Source organism: Culex quinquefasciatus, chromosome 1 (genome assembly GCF_015732765.1).
Source record: "Culex quinquefasciatus strain JHB chromosome 1, VPISU_Cqui_1.0_pri_paternal, whole genome shotgun sequence".
Classification (NCBI taxonomy): domain Eukaryota; kingdom Metazoa; phylum Arthropoda; class Insecta; order Diptera; family Culicidae; genus Culex; species Culex quinquefasciatus.
This window is the reverse complement of record NC_051861.1, coordinates 106,242,567-106,258,111: the sequence shown is the minus strand read 5'-3', so window position 1 is coordinate 106,258,111 and position 15,545 is coordinate 106,242,567. Positions and strand designations below refer to the sequence as shown.

Genomic DNA, 15,545 nt, shown 5'->3' with positions numbered 1-15,545 from the left:
CCAAATTAAAAAAAAAAAAATCTATAAAATATGGTATTTTCAGAAAATAAGACTACTTCGTAAAAAAACATCACTGTTTAAGGGGTTACATACATGTAGAAAATCACAAAGTTTCATATTACAGAAAATTTATTAAATCCACTTAAAAGATGATTTTCAACCACTCCTGAAAGTTTCATGAAGATATTTCATGATTTAACTGAGTTAGAGACGATTTAAGCTCAGAATTTTGCGCAAAGCAAACTGTCTAACTTTCTGAGCGTTTTTCTCTGATCACCAAGTTGATTTACAATAATATCTCGAGATGGGACAGACCAAATTGGCGTTGACCAAATTTTGGATGAAGACTACCAAGACATATCCCGTGTGAATAACGAAGCCCGATTTTGAAATTTGAAATTTAAAAAAAAATACAAAAATTTAAAAAAAAAACTGCCGTTTTTTATATGAAAAACAGAAAAATATTTTTGTCTTTTTTTTAAATAAACTTTTTGAAAATTCGCCTCCGTCATGCATACGGGACCGGTTTAACGAGTCCTCACCATAATTTTGAGCCGATTTGGTCAAAGCAATGTTGAGAAATCGTGGCACTCGTTTTGTTAAACTGCTAATTTCAAATAGCTATAGCTCGGCAATGATACAACCAAATGTCTTCAAATTTGTTTTGTCAATAGATGAAAATGTACAAAATGCCCTGAAAACAGATTTTGAAAAAAGTTTTATTGTGTGCTCAAACCAACCTCTGACATTTTTGCCGATTTACATGTATGTAACCCCTTAACATATTTATGTGAAATTTTCCACAGTTGACACTCATATTATTTTTTTTTTATTTTGTTAAATGGGTGTTTGAAAAAATCGTGGAAAAAAAACAATTTTGGAAGAAATACATAATTTTGTAAAACAAATATCATCTTAAAAAACAAATCAACGTTTTAAAAAATCTGTAAATGTTTAAAATAACTAGTAAATGTCTAAACTGAATATTTTTTTTTTTGTTTTTCTGTTTACATTTTTGACCAAGGGCAATTTGGCATTTTTTCTAATCCTATTGCAAATCTTTCTGTAAAAACAAAACAAAAATCGGTCAAGACAAACGTGTAGGAAATTTGACGAACTTTCTGAAAAATACACTGAACGAAAATAACACGCCATTTCTATAAGATTTTTAGATTTTTTAAGGTAAAATGTAAGGGTGATTTTTCTATAATAGATTCTATTATGTTTTAATCACTTAGGTAATAAGACTATCCGGATATTAAATTAAAAGACGTTGGTTTGGCTCCGTTCAATGTGACGGCTTAAACTCGAAAGAGACGTTTTATTATATCGTAACAAGCTCGAACCCTCAGGTAGTTCGGCTCTGACATCGGCATTCGGCTTCGGCTTTTAACCCTTGATAGAACACATCAGTTCTCCTTCCTAAAGCTAATTCTTTAGAGAATTATTAATTCAAAAATACACAACATATGATTAAATTTAGAACACAAACATAATCGATTGCACTAGGAATGCTTATTCATTACTCTTTATATAATTCAATTCTTTTCTGTATCCAGACAATTTCTTCTCATTGATCTTGTAACTATAGTTCGTTTAAAACTTTCGGAACGCGCCTTTTTAACATGTTGATGGCTCGTATCAGGTAAAATCTGCTGCTCTGCGAACCCGCGAAACTCATCCTCTTCGTCTAACGAGTCTCGTTTTCGTTTGTTGCTGCCAAAGGTAAACATCACCTTCGACTTATGCTGCGGCACATGCACCATTTTTAGCTGATGACGATGTGCGGTCAAAACATGACCTCTCAGGGAAATCTGAAAAACATTGGTAGAAAGTTTTTTGATAAATATAGCTTCTAACCAATTCGGAAAATCATGCTTTAATTTATTATTTTTATAGAACAGTTTATCCCCTGTCACTAACTTGTCAAATAAATCTGGCTCAAAACTTTCACCTTTGTCTGGTATAACTATCCTTTCAGGAGTTTTGTCAATGAAATTTTTATAACTTTTATTTGGATTAATCAAATCCAAAAGCATTTTAGGTTGATAAGCAAAAATCCTTTCCGATGGATACATTCCTTCAGCACTAAGACAACTATTCCTATAATTAATAAGAAATAAATTTAAGCGATCCTCTATTTCCAGGGATTTTGTCTGATCGTCAAGTAAAAACTTTTTGAAAACCTCCTTCACAACTCTAACCATTCTTTCTGCTTGCCCATTACTCGCCGGATTGTATGGCGGACTTTTCATAACATTTATACCGTGAGATTTCAAAAATGTGATAAATTCATTTGAATTGAAGGGCGGTCCGCCATCAGCAACTACTACATCGGGCAGCCCAAAACGTGCAAACGTTGTTGCAAACTTTCTGTTAACTAACTTTGCAGTAGTACCAAAACGCATATATTCTATTTCTAACCATTTAGAAAAACTATCAACAATCAAAAGAAAAGTTTTTCCCTCAAAATAAAAAAAATCAGCATGCAATCTACTGAAGGGTCGATTTGTAGGCAGCCAACTACCCAAATTCTCTGGCTTTTTATTATTTCCATTTGTGCACAAGAGTTACAACTTTTAACGTAATCCTCTATTTGCTTATTCATACCTTCCCAGTAAACCGTTTTCCTAGCCAACTGTTTCATTTTTACCATACCACTGTGATTAATATGAAGAAGTTTCAAAACTGCCTTTCTTAGTTTATCTGGAATAATAACCCGGTTTTCTAGTAATAAAACTCCTTCAACAAATTGCAGCGATTCTTTTTGTGAGTACAAATTTTTAAACTGTTTTGGAATATTACTAGGCCAACCTTTATCTAAAAAATGAATAATTTCGATCAAAATGTTATCAGTTTTTGTTTCTGTAGAAATAATGTTGAAATCCAGCGGCAATTCATCTGAATAATTCAAACTGTTTACACATTCGTAATCAAACTTGCTTGGCACCTTTTGTTCAATTGGAAAACGACTGCAAAATCCGCATTTCCAAGCTTAGATGCTGGACGATATTCAATATCAAAATCATATATTGAAAGTTCCAATACATAACGCTGTAATCTAGTTACATAAATAGAATTTCTGCCTTCCTTTCCAAAAATACCCAAGAGTGGCTTGTGATCTGTAAAGACTTTAAATTTCTGTCCAAATAAAAATTTGTGAAATTTTTTAATAACACAAACTAGTGCCAGCGCCTCCAAATGTAAAATGGGATATTTCCTTTGTGCTGAATTTAATGAAAACGATGTGAAACACACTGGCTTTTCCACATCATTCTCTACTTGTGTTAGAACACCTCCCAATCCATAAGATGAAGCATCTGTAACTACTACTAAGGGTTTCTTGGGATCATAATATGTTAAAATGTTAGCATTCAATAAACAATTTTTGCTATTAATAAAAGCTTCATTGCACTCATCAGTCCAGTCAAAACGAACATTTTTCTTCAACAAACCATATAAACAACGTAATTTTGTAGATAAACTTGGGATGAATTTGTTGTAATAGTTTATAAGCCCAAGAAAAGCTTTTAACTCACTTACGTTTTTAGGTACTTTAGCATTATTAATTGTGGAAAGCTTTTCTGGTGCTGGTAGTAAACCATCTTGGGTAATAACATGTCCCAAATATTGTAAGGAAGAAACAAAAAATTTGCACTTTTTAAAATTTACTCTAACATTAGCAATTGTCAATTTTTCTAGCACCATTTCTAATTTGCACAAACATTCCTCGTATGTCTCTCCCGCAATTAAGACATCATCTAAATAACAACAAACCCTGTCCAAACCTCCAAGAATTTGCTCCATAATTTGCTGAAACACAGCAGCACTAGATGATGCACCTTGCGGCAACCTGTTGTAAATAAACAACCCTTTTAATGTGTTTATCACAACGTATTTTCTAGAACGTTTTGAAAGTAATAGCTGAGTGTATGCACCAGCCAAATCAAGTGAACAGAAAAATTTACAACCAGACAAAGAAGCAAATATGTCTTGCGCAAGTGGAAGAGGATAAGTGTTCGGTATTAAAATTTTGTTCAATGAAACCTTACAGTCTATTACCATTCTAATTTCATCATCCTTCTTTACCACTGCAATCACTGGGGAAGCCCATTCACTCGCTTTCACAGGTGTAATGACTCCTTGCTTTTCCAACATGTCTAAATGCTCCACAAACTTTTCCTTCAATTTATACGGTATCTGATATGGACGCTTGAATATGGGTTGTTCCGGTTTGAAAACTAAATCAGCTTCGTAGCCTAAAATTGGTTCAGAAAAGTCTTTGCTAAATATCTTACTGTACTTGTTTTTCATTTGACTTACTATGTCACTAGGCACAACATCAACGGCCAAATTATTTATCTCGTGTTTGTTAGCAAAATTGTTTTTCCAATCCGGGAAAAAGAATTCCAACCAATTGCGCCCAATTAATGGTATGAAATCCTGACCTGTCTTCAACACTATCAAGTCCACTTTCCTTTTGAACCCATTCAAAAGAACCTCAACAGAAATTCTACCAGCTACGGAGAGTTTATCACCATTAACAACCATCAATCTCTTATTACAAGTTAAAACAGGAACGTGACGAAAAAGGTTATTGTAAAGCATCTCACTTATAACAGAAACTGCTGATCCTGTATCGATTTCCATTGATAATTCTCTACTTTGTACGATTGCCTCAACAAAACAAGGTTCACTTATGTTGTTTAAATTTGATAAGCTTGAAATCATCATGCATTCAACATCAGACTCATCCTTGGAATCGTTAATTCTCAGTCTATCAAATTTACTCACTGGTCGCTCATTTTGATCTTCTTCTTCCTGCTCAAGCTTAACAAACTTAACCGATCTTGTATTATTTAAGAACCAACATTCCCTACGTATGTGACCAACACGCTTGCAGTAATTACAAATGGCGGTACTGTGCATGCTACGATCTTGTCCGCCATTGTAGTTTTCACGTCTACCGCGCCTTTCCCACTCGCGACTTCTACTTCTAGATCTATACCGATTAAATTGGCCTCCCCCTCTGTTAACCACACGACTGCTACGTTCTCCCAAACGATGTTTAATCGAAAGCACTTCACCATTATTTGGCACTTCACCCACTAAAAATCTGACCCTTTCTCCAGCTAATTCTGTGTTGATTATTAGTTTCTGTAGTTCTTCCAACGAAATATCATCCTCCAAAAGAATCTTTTTCTTTAGCGTCTGGTCATATAAACCGAAAATCAAATGATCTCTTATCGCCTCGTCTTTGAACGTTTTGAAATTACAGCTTTCAGCCAATAAATTTATAGCAAGCACAAAATTTTCGCCCGTTTCATTAGGCCCTTGCGATCTCTTATAAAATTTGTAACGATGCATCAAGATAGGCTCGGTTCTATCAAAACGCAATTTTAATTTAGCCACAATATCCTCATATTTTAGTTTGTCCACGTCTTGGTTGGGAAATAGCAACATGATTTCGTCAAACACCGCATCCCCACACAGCGAAATGAATAAATCTTTCTTCGTATCCTCAGTAACCTTATTGAGTTTGCAAAGAATCTCAAAGCGTTTAATATAATTAGCGAAAGATTTACCCGCGTGGTAATGGTCTATTGTTCCAATCATTCCAGGGGTCGACATCGTCGAACAATAGAAGAGTTAAAACTACTCACGTACGCTGCTTCAATATATCACCCAGAACGGCACTTCTCACCTCGGTCCTAATCGAAGCTCACCAAAGGATCTCACTTCTCACGTGCAAACGCGACCTCGCCGCGCAATCAGCTCACCAGCTCAATTCCCTTCAACGAACTAGCGTTCGTCTGGGTCTTCCACGTGCTGAACCACGCTGGCGTCGTTTTGAAGAAATTACGGCTAGTTTATCGCCCCGGCACCGGCTTTTCACCAAGATGAGATGCTTCCAAATAAGAGCTGCACCGTCGAGAAAAAGAAGCTGCAGCAGATGTAGAACAAAAGGCCTGTCGAATAAAACAAAATGGTGTGAATACCGCTTACAAAGTACTTAACAAAAGACTCTTTTTTTATATACTTTTACGCCAAAATGGGTTTCTTTTTGTATTTTTGCACAACCTTGTTTTTTTTTTTCACCTGCGATTACTCTACCTTATCTCAGGCCCAAGTTAATCACTATCAATCAAAAAAAAAAAAAAATTTTTGATCTACCAAGATTCTTTGCTTATCAAGGAATCTCTTTTTTTTTTTTTTTTATTTACGGTTTTGCTCACGCTGGACAATAAAATCCGTCTGAGCTCCTTTTCCTCGTCGCCAGTTATTATGTTTTAATCACTTAGGTAATAAGACTATCCGGATATTAAATTAAAAGACGTTGGTTTGGCTCCGTTCAATGTGACGGCTTAAACTCGAAAGAGACGTTTTATTATATCGTAACAAGCTCGAACCCTCAGGTAGTTCGGCTCTGACATCGGCATTCGGCTTCGGCTTTTAACCCTTGATAGAACACATCAGATTCATGTTCATGACAGCTTTAAAAAAAACGTTTTGATAAGTGATTTTTGTATTTTTTGTGAGACATTCCATCCTGCATTTTTCGTGAGGCTATGGCTATTTTCACACAAAAAATGAAAAACAGAAAATCGTGGCATCACCTTTAAATGATACCTATAAAAATCATAGAAGTGGCGTATTTTTTTTTAATGGGGTCATGCTTAGAATGTGTGTGTTTCTGTCCTGAATTCGTCGCTTAAAAAATAATACTTTTTTTGTCAGTGCGAAACGCAAATCTTCACGAAACCCCCAATGCAATCGTTTTATTTTCACCTTTTTTTCAAATCTAATTGGATTCCACATGATTGTTTTTTCCCTTTTCTCTCTCGTTTCTCCCCGTTGTTTTGTCGCTCACACCTCGTTAATGTCACCAAAACCTTAACGCGAACACCACCACCACCATCACCACCCAAAATACAAAAATTTAACACCACTTGGCGCACTTTTAAATGTTTTTAAATTTAAAAAAAAAATCGGCACATTCTGTAATAAAAATAAATAAAACAGTAACTGATGAGTTTTTAGAAGATGGTAAGAGCTCCACGATTAACATCAGTCAGTGTCGTTGTTTTCAGAAGAAGAAAAATGCCAGTGCAATTTTCACTGAAATCGATAGTGTTGATCATATTGTAGAATGTTTCAGTTTTCATTTAATCATGGTTTTTAGTTAAGCTTAAAAATGTTTATTTTTTGTTGAAGTTAGGTTTGAATTTGCTTTGAACATATTTAATTTGCAAACTATCGCCTTTGACAATTTGTTTTTTTTTTTGCTTTTTATTGCAATTGTTAACTTTATGAGTAAGCTTTGCCACTAATATAAGCTAAATAATTATTCATTTCAATTGTTTTTCGGCGATTGCTTTTGCGGCAAATAACGATAATTCTCTTCATCAGAATTGCTCTCCTGTACTCTTCGGTTCTGTTTTAAACTCTCTTTTGAGAAAACTCTCTCGTTCTCCTTCTTTTTTTGGTTTTACTCTCTCGCCGTAATCTTATGTAAAGAAAATTAAAGAGAGATTTGTAAAGAGAGCGCCTAACACGTTTCTGATTCAATATTTTTTCATTATTTTTGTTACAAATGGTAAAAATTTATTTTGATTTTTTGAGCTTTGGTAGCTTAGATAATTTTATTTTCATCGACACATTACGCCGCAACAGTTAAGCATGAACTATTTTTCGATGAATTCGTATTTTTGACGGTAAAAACGCTAAAATTTTTACGCTTCGTTTCAAAACTCTGCACGCTCCTAAAATAAATGGTGTTAGTTATAAAAAATATTCAGGGATAACCTTTGCATTTTAATAATCATTCTCATTTTACTACTTTCCATAAATAACCAACTCAACAAAAATAATCAACGTAACACACCCAGCATACGGAGAGGCTTTCATCACGACGTTCCGCACGTTCATCTCGCCGCTGGAGCTGATCCAGAAGCTGACCCACCGGTACTCGCTGTTCCACTGTCAGATGATCGACGCCAAGCAAAAGGCCGCGAAGGAGTCCTTCTCGCTGCTGGTACGCGTGGTCAACGATCTGACGTAAGTACCAGTTCCATTTTCTCGAGGTTACCGAACCTAATCCTACCGTGAACCTTCGCAGGAGTCCCGACCTGTCGCTCCGGCTGCTCGAAATCCTGATGAACTTTGTGTACCAGCTGGTCTGCGCCGGCCACCTCACGATGGCCAAGCTGCTGCGCGTAAAGTACATCGAGAAGGTGCGCCTGTACAAGGCGAAACACCTGAAGGAGCCCAGCCTGGTGACGCTGTCGTCGCGGGCCGTCATGACGTCGCTCCCCACGCTGCTGGACCTCAAGTCGGCGGAGATCGCCGAACAGATGACGCTGCTGGACGCCGAGCTGTTCCACAAGATCGAGATCCCCGAGGTGCTGATCTGGGCCCAGGAACAGAACGAGGAGCGCTCGCCCAATCTGACGACCTTCACCGAGCATTTCAACAAGATGTCGTACTGGTGAGAGGACTTATTTTTCTGAACTTCAAACTAGAATCCTAAAGTTTGGTTTTTTTCCGACAGGGCTCGATCGCAAATTTTAAGACAAGAGGATGCCAAAGATAGGGAAAAGCATGTGATCAAATTTATTAAGATAATGAAGCATTTACGGAAGATCAACAACTACAACTCGTATCTGGCACTGTTGTCGGCGCTGGATTCCGCACCGATTAGGAGGTAAGATTAATCTCTAAAACTTCTTGAAGCTGAGAAAATTAATATGTTTCTGTCAACAGGCTCGAATGGCACCGGACGATAACCGAGGGGTTGAAGGAGTACTGCGCACTCATTGACTCCAGCTCCAGCTTCCGGGCGTACCGGCAGGCACTGGGCGAAACGAATCCGCCGTGCATACCGTACATGTGAGTAAATCATAGTTTTTTAAGGTCCAGGGCAAGATGAGAAGTCGCCATCAATATCTTTTCACTTGTGCTAACGTTTTCTAAGCGCTTAAGATATGCAATTGCTTCCAACTACCGGCAACGTGCTCTTTTGGACATTAGTTAGTCACTTACTAAAAAAAATAATCCCGAAACAGGTAAATAATTAGCAAGCGCCATCAAAAAAACAAACGCGTTAAGTCTTTTGACGTTTCAATTTTGACTACCCATTCCAATCGAAGGCTGAAGAAAACCGAACGAGAAGCGAAGGCAAATCAAGAACAAAGGGTGGCCACCAACACCACCAGCAGCAGCGCCTGATTAAGTTGCCAGTGTTGCCAGGAAACTTTCTCTATAAATGCTACTTTTCGTGAGTGTTCGCTTACAATTTCATCAATTTTGGCAACACTAAGCAGTCCCAAAAGAGCGCTGGAAGAAAAAAAGAACTAAGCTGAAAATAGAAAAATGGGCGTTGCCCAATGCACTCGACTGATTAGAATGTATTTTGGAAATATGTTTTTAAAATGCTTGTAATAAGGCTTTCTAGGCCCAGTGAAAAAAAATAATTTAACTCAAAAATGACGAACTCCTCGTCACAGTGTCCTGATGCAAACAATAGAGTTATTTACGTGCGCATGTATTGCGTATACATACACGAAAAAAAGTGAGGTTAAATTTTGTCCGGCCAGCAAAATCAAATGGTGCGCTAGTGTGTGTACGCGAAACGTCATAAAGCTCTATGATCGAGCTGTAGCTGTCACAGCCCTGCGAGTATGTTGTCTGACATATCGGGCAGCCAGTCAAAAAACCCAGCTAGAAGTCGCCTGACAAAAAACTTTTGCTAGAAAGAGATAGGAAACCTGATGCAAACAAACGTCCAGCTGTCATGTAAACATACTTTGAATGTGTTGGTAAATTTGTGACTAGAAAGCCTTATAGGAATAGCATAACTATTATTGAAAGTGAAAAAAAACAGAAATGTTCACAAAAACTTGCTCTACTCGTTGGTGTACTTGGTTTAGTAAATTTCAAGGAACACTCCAGATTATCCAGCATTATTTAAACACGACCGCTTATTAGGCTTAAAATGGGCATATTTCCCCTACTTTTTTCTTCTCTCTCGCGCTCGCATTTTCGTTCGCGTTCTCGCTCTCGCTGCGAGCGCCTCGTGCTCCATTCCAATCGAAGGCTGAAGAAAACCGAGCGAGAAGCGAAGGCAAATCAAGAACAAAGGGTGGACACCAACACCACCAGCAGCGCCTGATTAAGTTGCCAGTGTTGTCAGGAAACTTTCTCTATAAATGCTACTTTTCGTGAGTGTTCGCTTACAATTTCATCAATTTTGGCAACACTAAGCAGTCCCAAAAGAGCGCTGGAAGAAAAAAAAGAATTAAGCTGAAAATAGAAAAATGGGCGTTGCCCAATGCACTCGACTGATTAGAATGCATTCTGGAAATATGTTTTTAAAATGCTTGTCATAGGAATAGCATAACTATTATTGAAAGTTAAAAAAAAAAACAGAAATGTTCACAAAAACTTGCTCTACTCGTTGGTGTACTTGGTTTAGTAAATTTCAAGGAACACTCCAGATTATTAGGCTTAAAATGGACATATTTCCTCTACTTTTTTCTTCTCTCTCGCGCTCGCATTTTCGTTTGCGCCTCGTGCTAGCCGTTCGTCCCAAGCTAGCAACTTGTTTATTAGGCTTATTAATGCGAACCAGGCGATGGTATAGAGGTGTAACTTCAATCGCTGTGTTGTTTTTTGTTCGTTTCTAACACGTTCAACGTCTCGCGAACGGGAAATTCTGGCTCGCGAGAAAGCCCGTTCGCGAGAGGAGGAGAGCACGGGCAATCGGTGAGTTTCTCTCGGCAGCTCGAGACTCGTGGCGAGAAAGAGAGAGGAATTTTTCTCGCGAGAGCGCGAAAAAACCAACACTGGTTATGTTACAGTCATGACCAGAATGACAAACAATTGTTATTTCGGTTTAATAACGCAAATTGTTATTTGACACTCAAACGCTCGGGATGTCATTTGACCCCTATTATTTTTCTTTAAAAAATGTTATAACTTTGGGTAGAATAAACCAAATTAGATGCTTCCGGTTGCAAAAGATCCAGATTTGTCTATTTGTTCAACTGTCAGATGGGTGACAAATATGGCCCATTTTTACCGTAGACATTCCGGATTCCGTCGGCCACCCAATATGGGCATTTGGTCAATATAACAAAAAATGTTCGATGCCACTTGATTTTTTAAAATGTCTGTAAAAAAGTCTGTCTATGTCTGTGCATTTGTCTGAAATTCAAATATATCAATTTACAGAAGAAGAAATCCATCAGAAATTGCGTTTTAAGCATTTGAAGACTAACAAGGTATGTTTCGATAGATATTTTTACAAAATAATTATTTAATGACGTTTGTTAAAAGTCTGGGCATGTCAAAAAATGTCTGACACACGCTCAAATGTCTGTGAAACACAGACAAATCTGTGCATCTGTCATCATTGAAAACAATGTCGGAAATGTTACAAAACTTCAAGGAATCATCCTGATACATCATCCTGCAAAAATAATAGGCATGGTCCAGACCTTCGGAACATCTGAACAGGTTTCCAACAGGAAACGGTGCACCGAGCTCAATTGGTGGCAAAAAAACTACATTCGATTATAATCGTTCATTTTAATCATATTTTTTCTGAACTGGTAGAAAATGAAAAATCTGGCAAAATTTGTTAAAATATGACTGTCAATGATGGTTCTGAATTCGGGGTCCAGAAATAGTAAATTGAAATGAAAAAATAAATCTAAAGCAAGATTTTAATGTTTTTCTAAAACAAACATGGCCGCCAAATGGCCGATCGGGAATGATGCCTTTGAGAGTTTTAATCTGGCTGAAACTTTAAAAAATCTGGGATTTCCAGATTTGTCTGGCAACTTGGCAACTCTGGTCATTACTCACAAATCTAGAGTTTGTTTTAATACGTCCTATAAGGCTTTCTAGGCCCAGTGAAAAAAATATAATTTAACTCAAAAATGACGAACTCCTCGTCACAGTGTCCTGATGCAAACAATGATCGAGCTGTAGCTGATGTTATAGTATTGGTGCCATGTGATTGTTTACATCTAGGGCGTCCAATTTTCCCGGGTTTTGAATTTCCCGGGATTTTTTTTTATTTTGGAATCCCGGGAAAATGTTCAAACAGGTATAAAATCTATCTTTTCATTATTTTTGTTATGTTTTTGAAAGTTAAATCATAGTATTAACTTAATAGATCAGTAGTGCGGTGCCTGTGGGGACGCGCAGTCCTGTTTTTTTACCTTCTTCTTATTTCATTGTTTTTTTTCCGCGTTCGTTGGCCGATGAGTTTTTTTTGTGTTGTTCTCTTTTTATAGTTTCTATAAAAACGTACCTATTTTTTTTAGACTAGCAAGTCGTTTTGCTGGATCAAGTCCATTCCATATCATCGATGATCGAAAGGCACGCCGTCGAATATGTTTTAAGGCCTTTGATATAAAATCATTTTAATAAATGAAGCCCATCTTACTAACCCCTCAAAACTCATGTGATACTTTGTCGGAGACGCAGCCGATTTAGCGGTCCCATCACTCAAGTATCGGCTAACATTCCCATCCACTTCCCCGTGTCTTACCTCTGGTCGTGGCCGGCGTCGGTATTGATCAGCACGATGGGGACCTTTGAAAATTGCGAAAGGGTGATGATTGGTTCCTTCTTTTCATCTGTGGTTCACGGAGCAATGTTTGGGGGTCCTGGTCAATAACGAAGTAGCAGCTACGGGTAGACACCAATGCTATGCTATGCTATGCTATGCTAAATCAAGGACGACAGTTGTTAAATAACTTACTAGAAATTAAAATGGATTTTTGTTGTTCTTTGTTGTGCTTTGGATTTTAAATGAACTACAACTTTTTACCCAATGTGATTCAAGTTTAATAAGTCTTTTATAAATATTTTTCTCCTATATATTTTTGTATGTGACATGACTAGAAAAGCTTGCATTATTTTTTGAAAATTAAAAAAAAACAAGAAGTGACAACAAATGGAATAATACTAGTAAAACTTTAAATAATTCTAGTGTTAGGGGGCTGAGAAAAAATCTTCTAAACCGAGAAAATGTCGGGAATGTGATTCATACCCATTTCATGATTTAACTTTTTTCCAGTAAAGCTTAGATTTCCAAAATACATGTTTTTAACAATTTTTTATGGAACTCAAAACGAAATACTTTAAGCCATAGTGTATGATGGTGCAAAAAGCGTTGCAGGGATATGATTTTTTTAAACTATCGAAACTGTAGTCAATAAATTCGAAACTAAATCAAATTCTTTCTATGAAAATGAGTTTTCTAAAGGAGGTATTAGACTATGGGAAACAAACAAACAATCTTGCATTTTTTGCCGCAAACAAGTTTGCGCGTTTGACAAACAAATGGACAAATTTATATGGAGCTGTCAAAGTTTGCTGAAATTTCAGCAAGTTTTCATTTACTGAAAAATTCAGTAGTGCAGATTTCAGTAAATTTAACTGAATTCAGTAATGAGAAATTGGTGTGTATGATCATAGTTAAATACCTTCTTAAGTGTCACCCAATCAGCCTTAAATTTTCAACGGACGTTATCTCGAAAGCTATTGTTTCGGTTTTCAATGTAAAAAATTACTGACTTTTGTGAAAGTTTCTGATCTTTTCAATAAAAAAGTTTGGTATACAATATGAAATGAGGAATTTATTTTTATATTTGTGGATCTTTTAAAAATTATGCTATATTTATTTAGTATTGGAAAGTATCATAAATTATTTATTGTTAAACTTTTGCTGACATTAAAAAAATAATTAATTACAAAGGAAATTAATAGACTAACTACAATGCAAATTTAGTTACCATCTTGTATTATAACATCAATACAAATCATTTTGCTGGAGATACATTAAGCTCAAAAAATTCGGAAACGATTTTGAATAGTTTATTGTATTTTTTAAGTAAAAAATAGTCAATTTGAGAAAATAAATTAAATGCTATTTCTTGGAAGAATAATTATATGAAATTATGTTCAAATAATTGATAAAACAATATAAGATGTCTGGATTTGGAAGCGACCCGAAATTCGAAGCATGACATCGTTTGTCCTTTACACACATTGCATGCCATTTGCTTACCAATATTTGTCCGAAAGTGTTACTTCTGAATGCGATCATTTGTCCAATATACTTAATTTATAAAAGTGCCCCATCTGATCAATCAATTGTGATTTGAAAATTACTCTTACAAAAAAACCAGGTTTGGATTTGGAAGCCGGAAACAGTTGATACTTCGCTTTTTTCAGGGGATAAGGGAAATTCTCCCCGATATCTCCAAGTTGATTTCGCTCGTATTTGGATGGTTTTTTTTGGGAAGGTGTGTTATAATTTCTGATAAAAAGTTCTAAAATTCATTTTGAAATAAAAAAAAAACTAATTTTCCTCAACTTTTTCGTTGCAACAGTGGCCTGGTGCTGCAGGATCTCACGTTTGTCCACATTGGCAACCCGGACACGCTGCAGGACGGCTCGATAAACTTCTCCAAACGCTGGCAGCAGTACCACATCGTGGTAAACATGAAGCGTTTCAAGAAGGGGTAAGTTTTTTTTTTTTTGCTTAGAATCAGAGTAGAAACATTTTAGTAAATTTTCCCCTCCCCCTCACAGGTCGTACCAGTTCAAGAAGAACGAGAAAATCATCGGCTTTTTCGACAACTTTGAAAACTACCTGGACGAGGACGCCATGTGGCAGATTTCGGAGAGCATAAAGCCGCGGGGCGGTCGCAAACCGAACGTCACCAGCAATTAGTATAAGCTGAACTGTCTCAAGGGCAGCGACGAGCACGAGCAGGTGATGCTTCAGCAGCTGGAGCAGCAAAAGAGAAGTCAGCAGCAGTAGACGGAGGACGCACTGCCGCTGAGGTATCACACTCAAATACCAAAAATTCTTTTATCACAGTTAAGTTAGATTGTTTTTAGTTACATTTTTTTTCTGTTTCCCCCCTCATTTCTTCCTCTTTGCGAGAGGGACAATTTGTTGGTTGACTTTGCTTTCTGAATTTGGCGTGAAATGGAGAACGAAATTCTCAACTGTGGCAAATGTGTTTTATTTTAGCAAGCAAAATATCAAAAAATTACATTTTACCGAGATTAGAGAGCCGTTGAGCTGTGTTATTAAATTTATTTTTTAGCGGCGTAAAATGTTAGCACACTTTTGCATCGAGAGGAGCGGTGGTGATTGCTTTATTTATAACGAAAGATACAACTTCTGCAAGTTGAATTTCAATGCAAATTGTACATAAATTAAACAAGCAAAAAATACGTGTTTTAAGTTAGGAAAAAAACAAGCAAGCAAGTGAAATAACCAAAATATCAAACAATAATAGAAGATAGCAAAAGCAACACATACAACTTATTCACAGTCCGACGGAACTGTCAAAGAATCTAAATAAATTTCATTTCAAGCGTATTACTCTATTCTCAGTTTTATGGTTTTTCTTTATTTCATATCAGAAATTTCCCTTTCTTCTCCTTAGTTTCCTTCTAGGTCTAATTTTCCTGTTCTTTTTCAATTTTGTTTCTTCTATAATATTTCCACTTTT

General features: G+C 36.5%; 1 protein-coding gene across 9 annotated transcripts in view; it reads left to right on the top strand.

Annotated features, from left to right (window-relative positions):
• Window positions 1-15,420, top strand: part of LOC6053284 (guanine nucleotide-releasing factor 2) — a 136,403-nt gene extending 120,983 nt beyond the window's left edge. For 7 of the 9 annotated variants that reach the window (XM_038255692.1, XM_038255681.1, XM_038255672.1 and 4 more), the window contains 7 exons: window positions 7,024-7,047; window positions 7,890-8,058; window positions 8,120-8,488; window positions 8,552-8,704; window positions 8,764-8,889; window positions 14,409-14,540; window positions 14,611-15,420. In XM_038255692.1, the coding sequence (XP_038111620.1) occupies window positions 7,024-7,047; window positions 7,890-8,058; window positions 8,120-8,488; window positions 8,552-8,704; window positions 8,764-8,889; window positions 14,409-14,540; window positions 14,611-14,752 (1,115 nt within the window). In that variant the 3' untranslated portion in view covers window positions 14,753-15,420. The remainder of the gene's footprint in view (window positions 1-7,023; window positions 7,048-7,889; window positions 8,059-8,119; window positions 8,489-8,551; window positions 8,705-8,763; window positions 8,890-14,408; window positions 14,541-14,610) is intronic. The other 2 variants (XM_038255656.1, XM_038255700.1) reach the window with 1 other exon arrangement.
• Window positions 15,421-15,545: the final 125 nt, after the last annotated feature.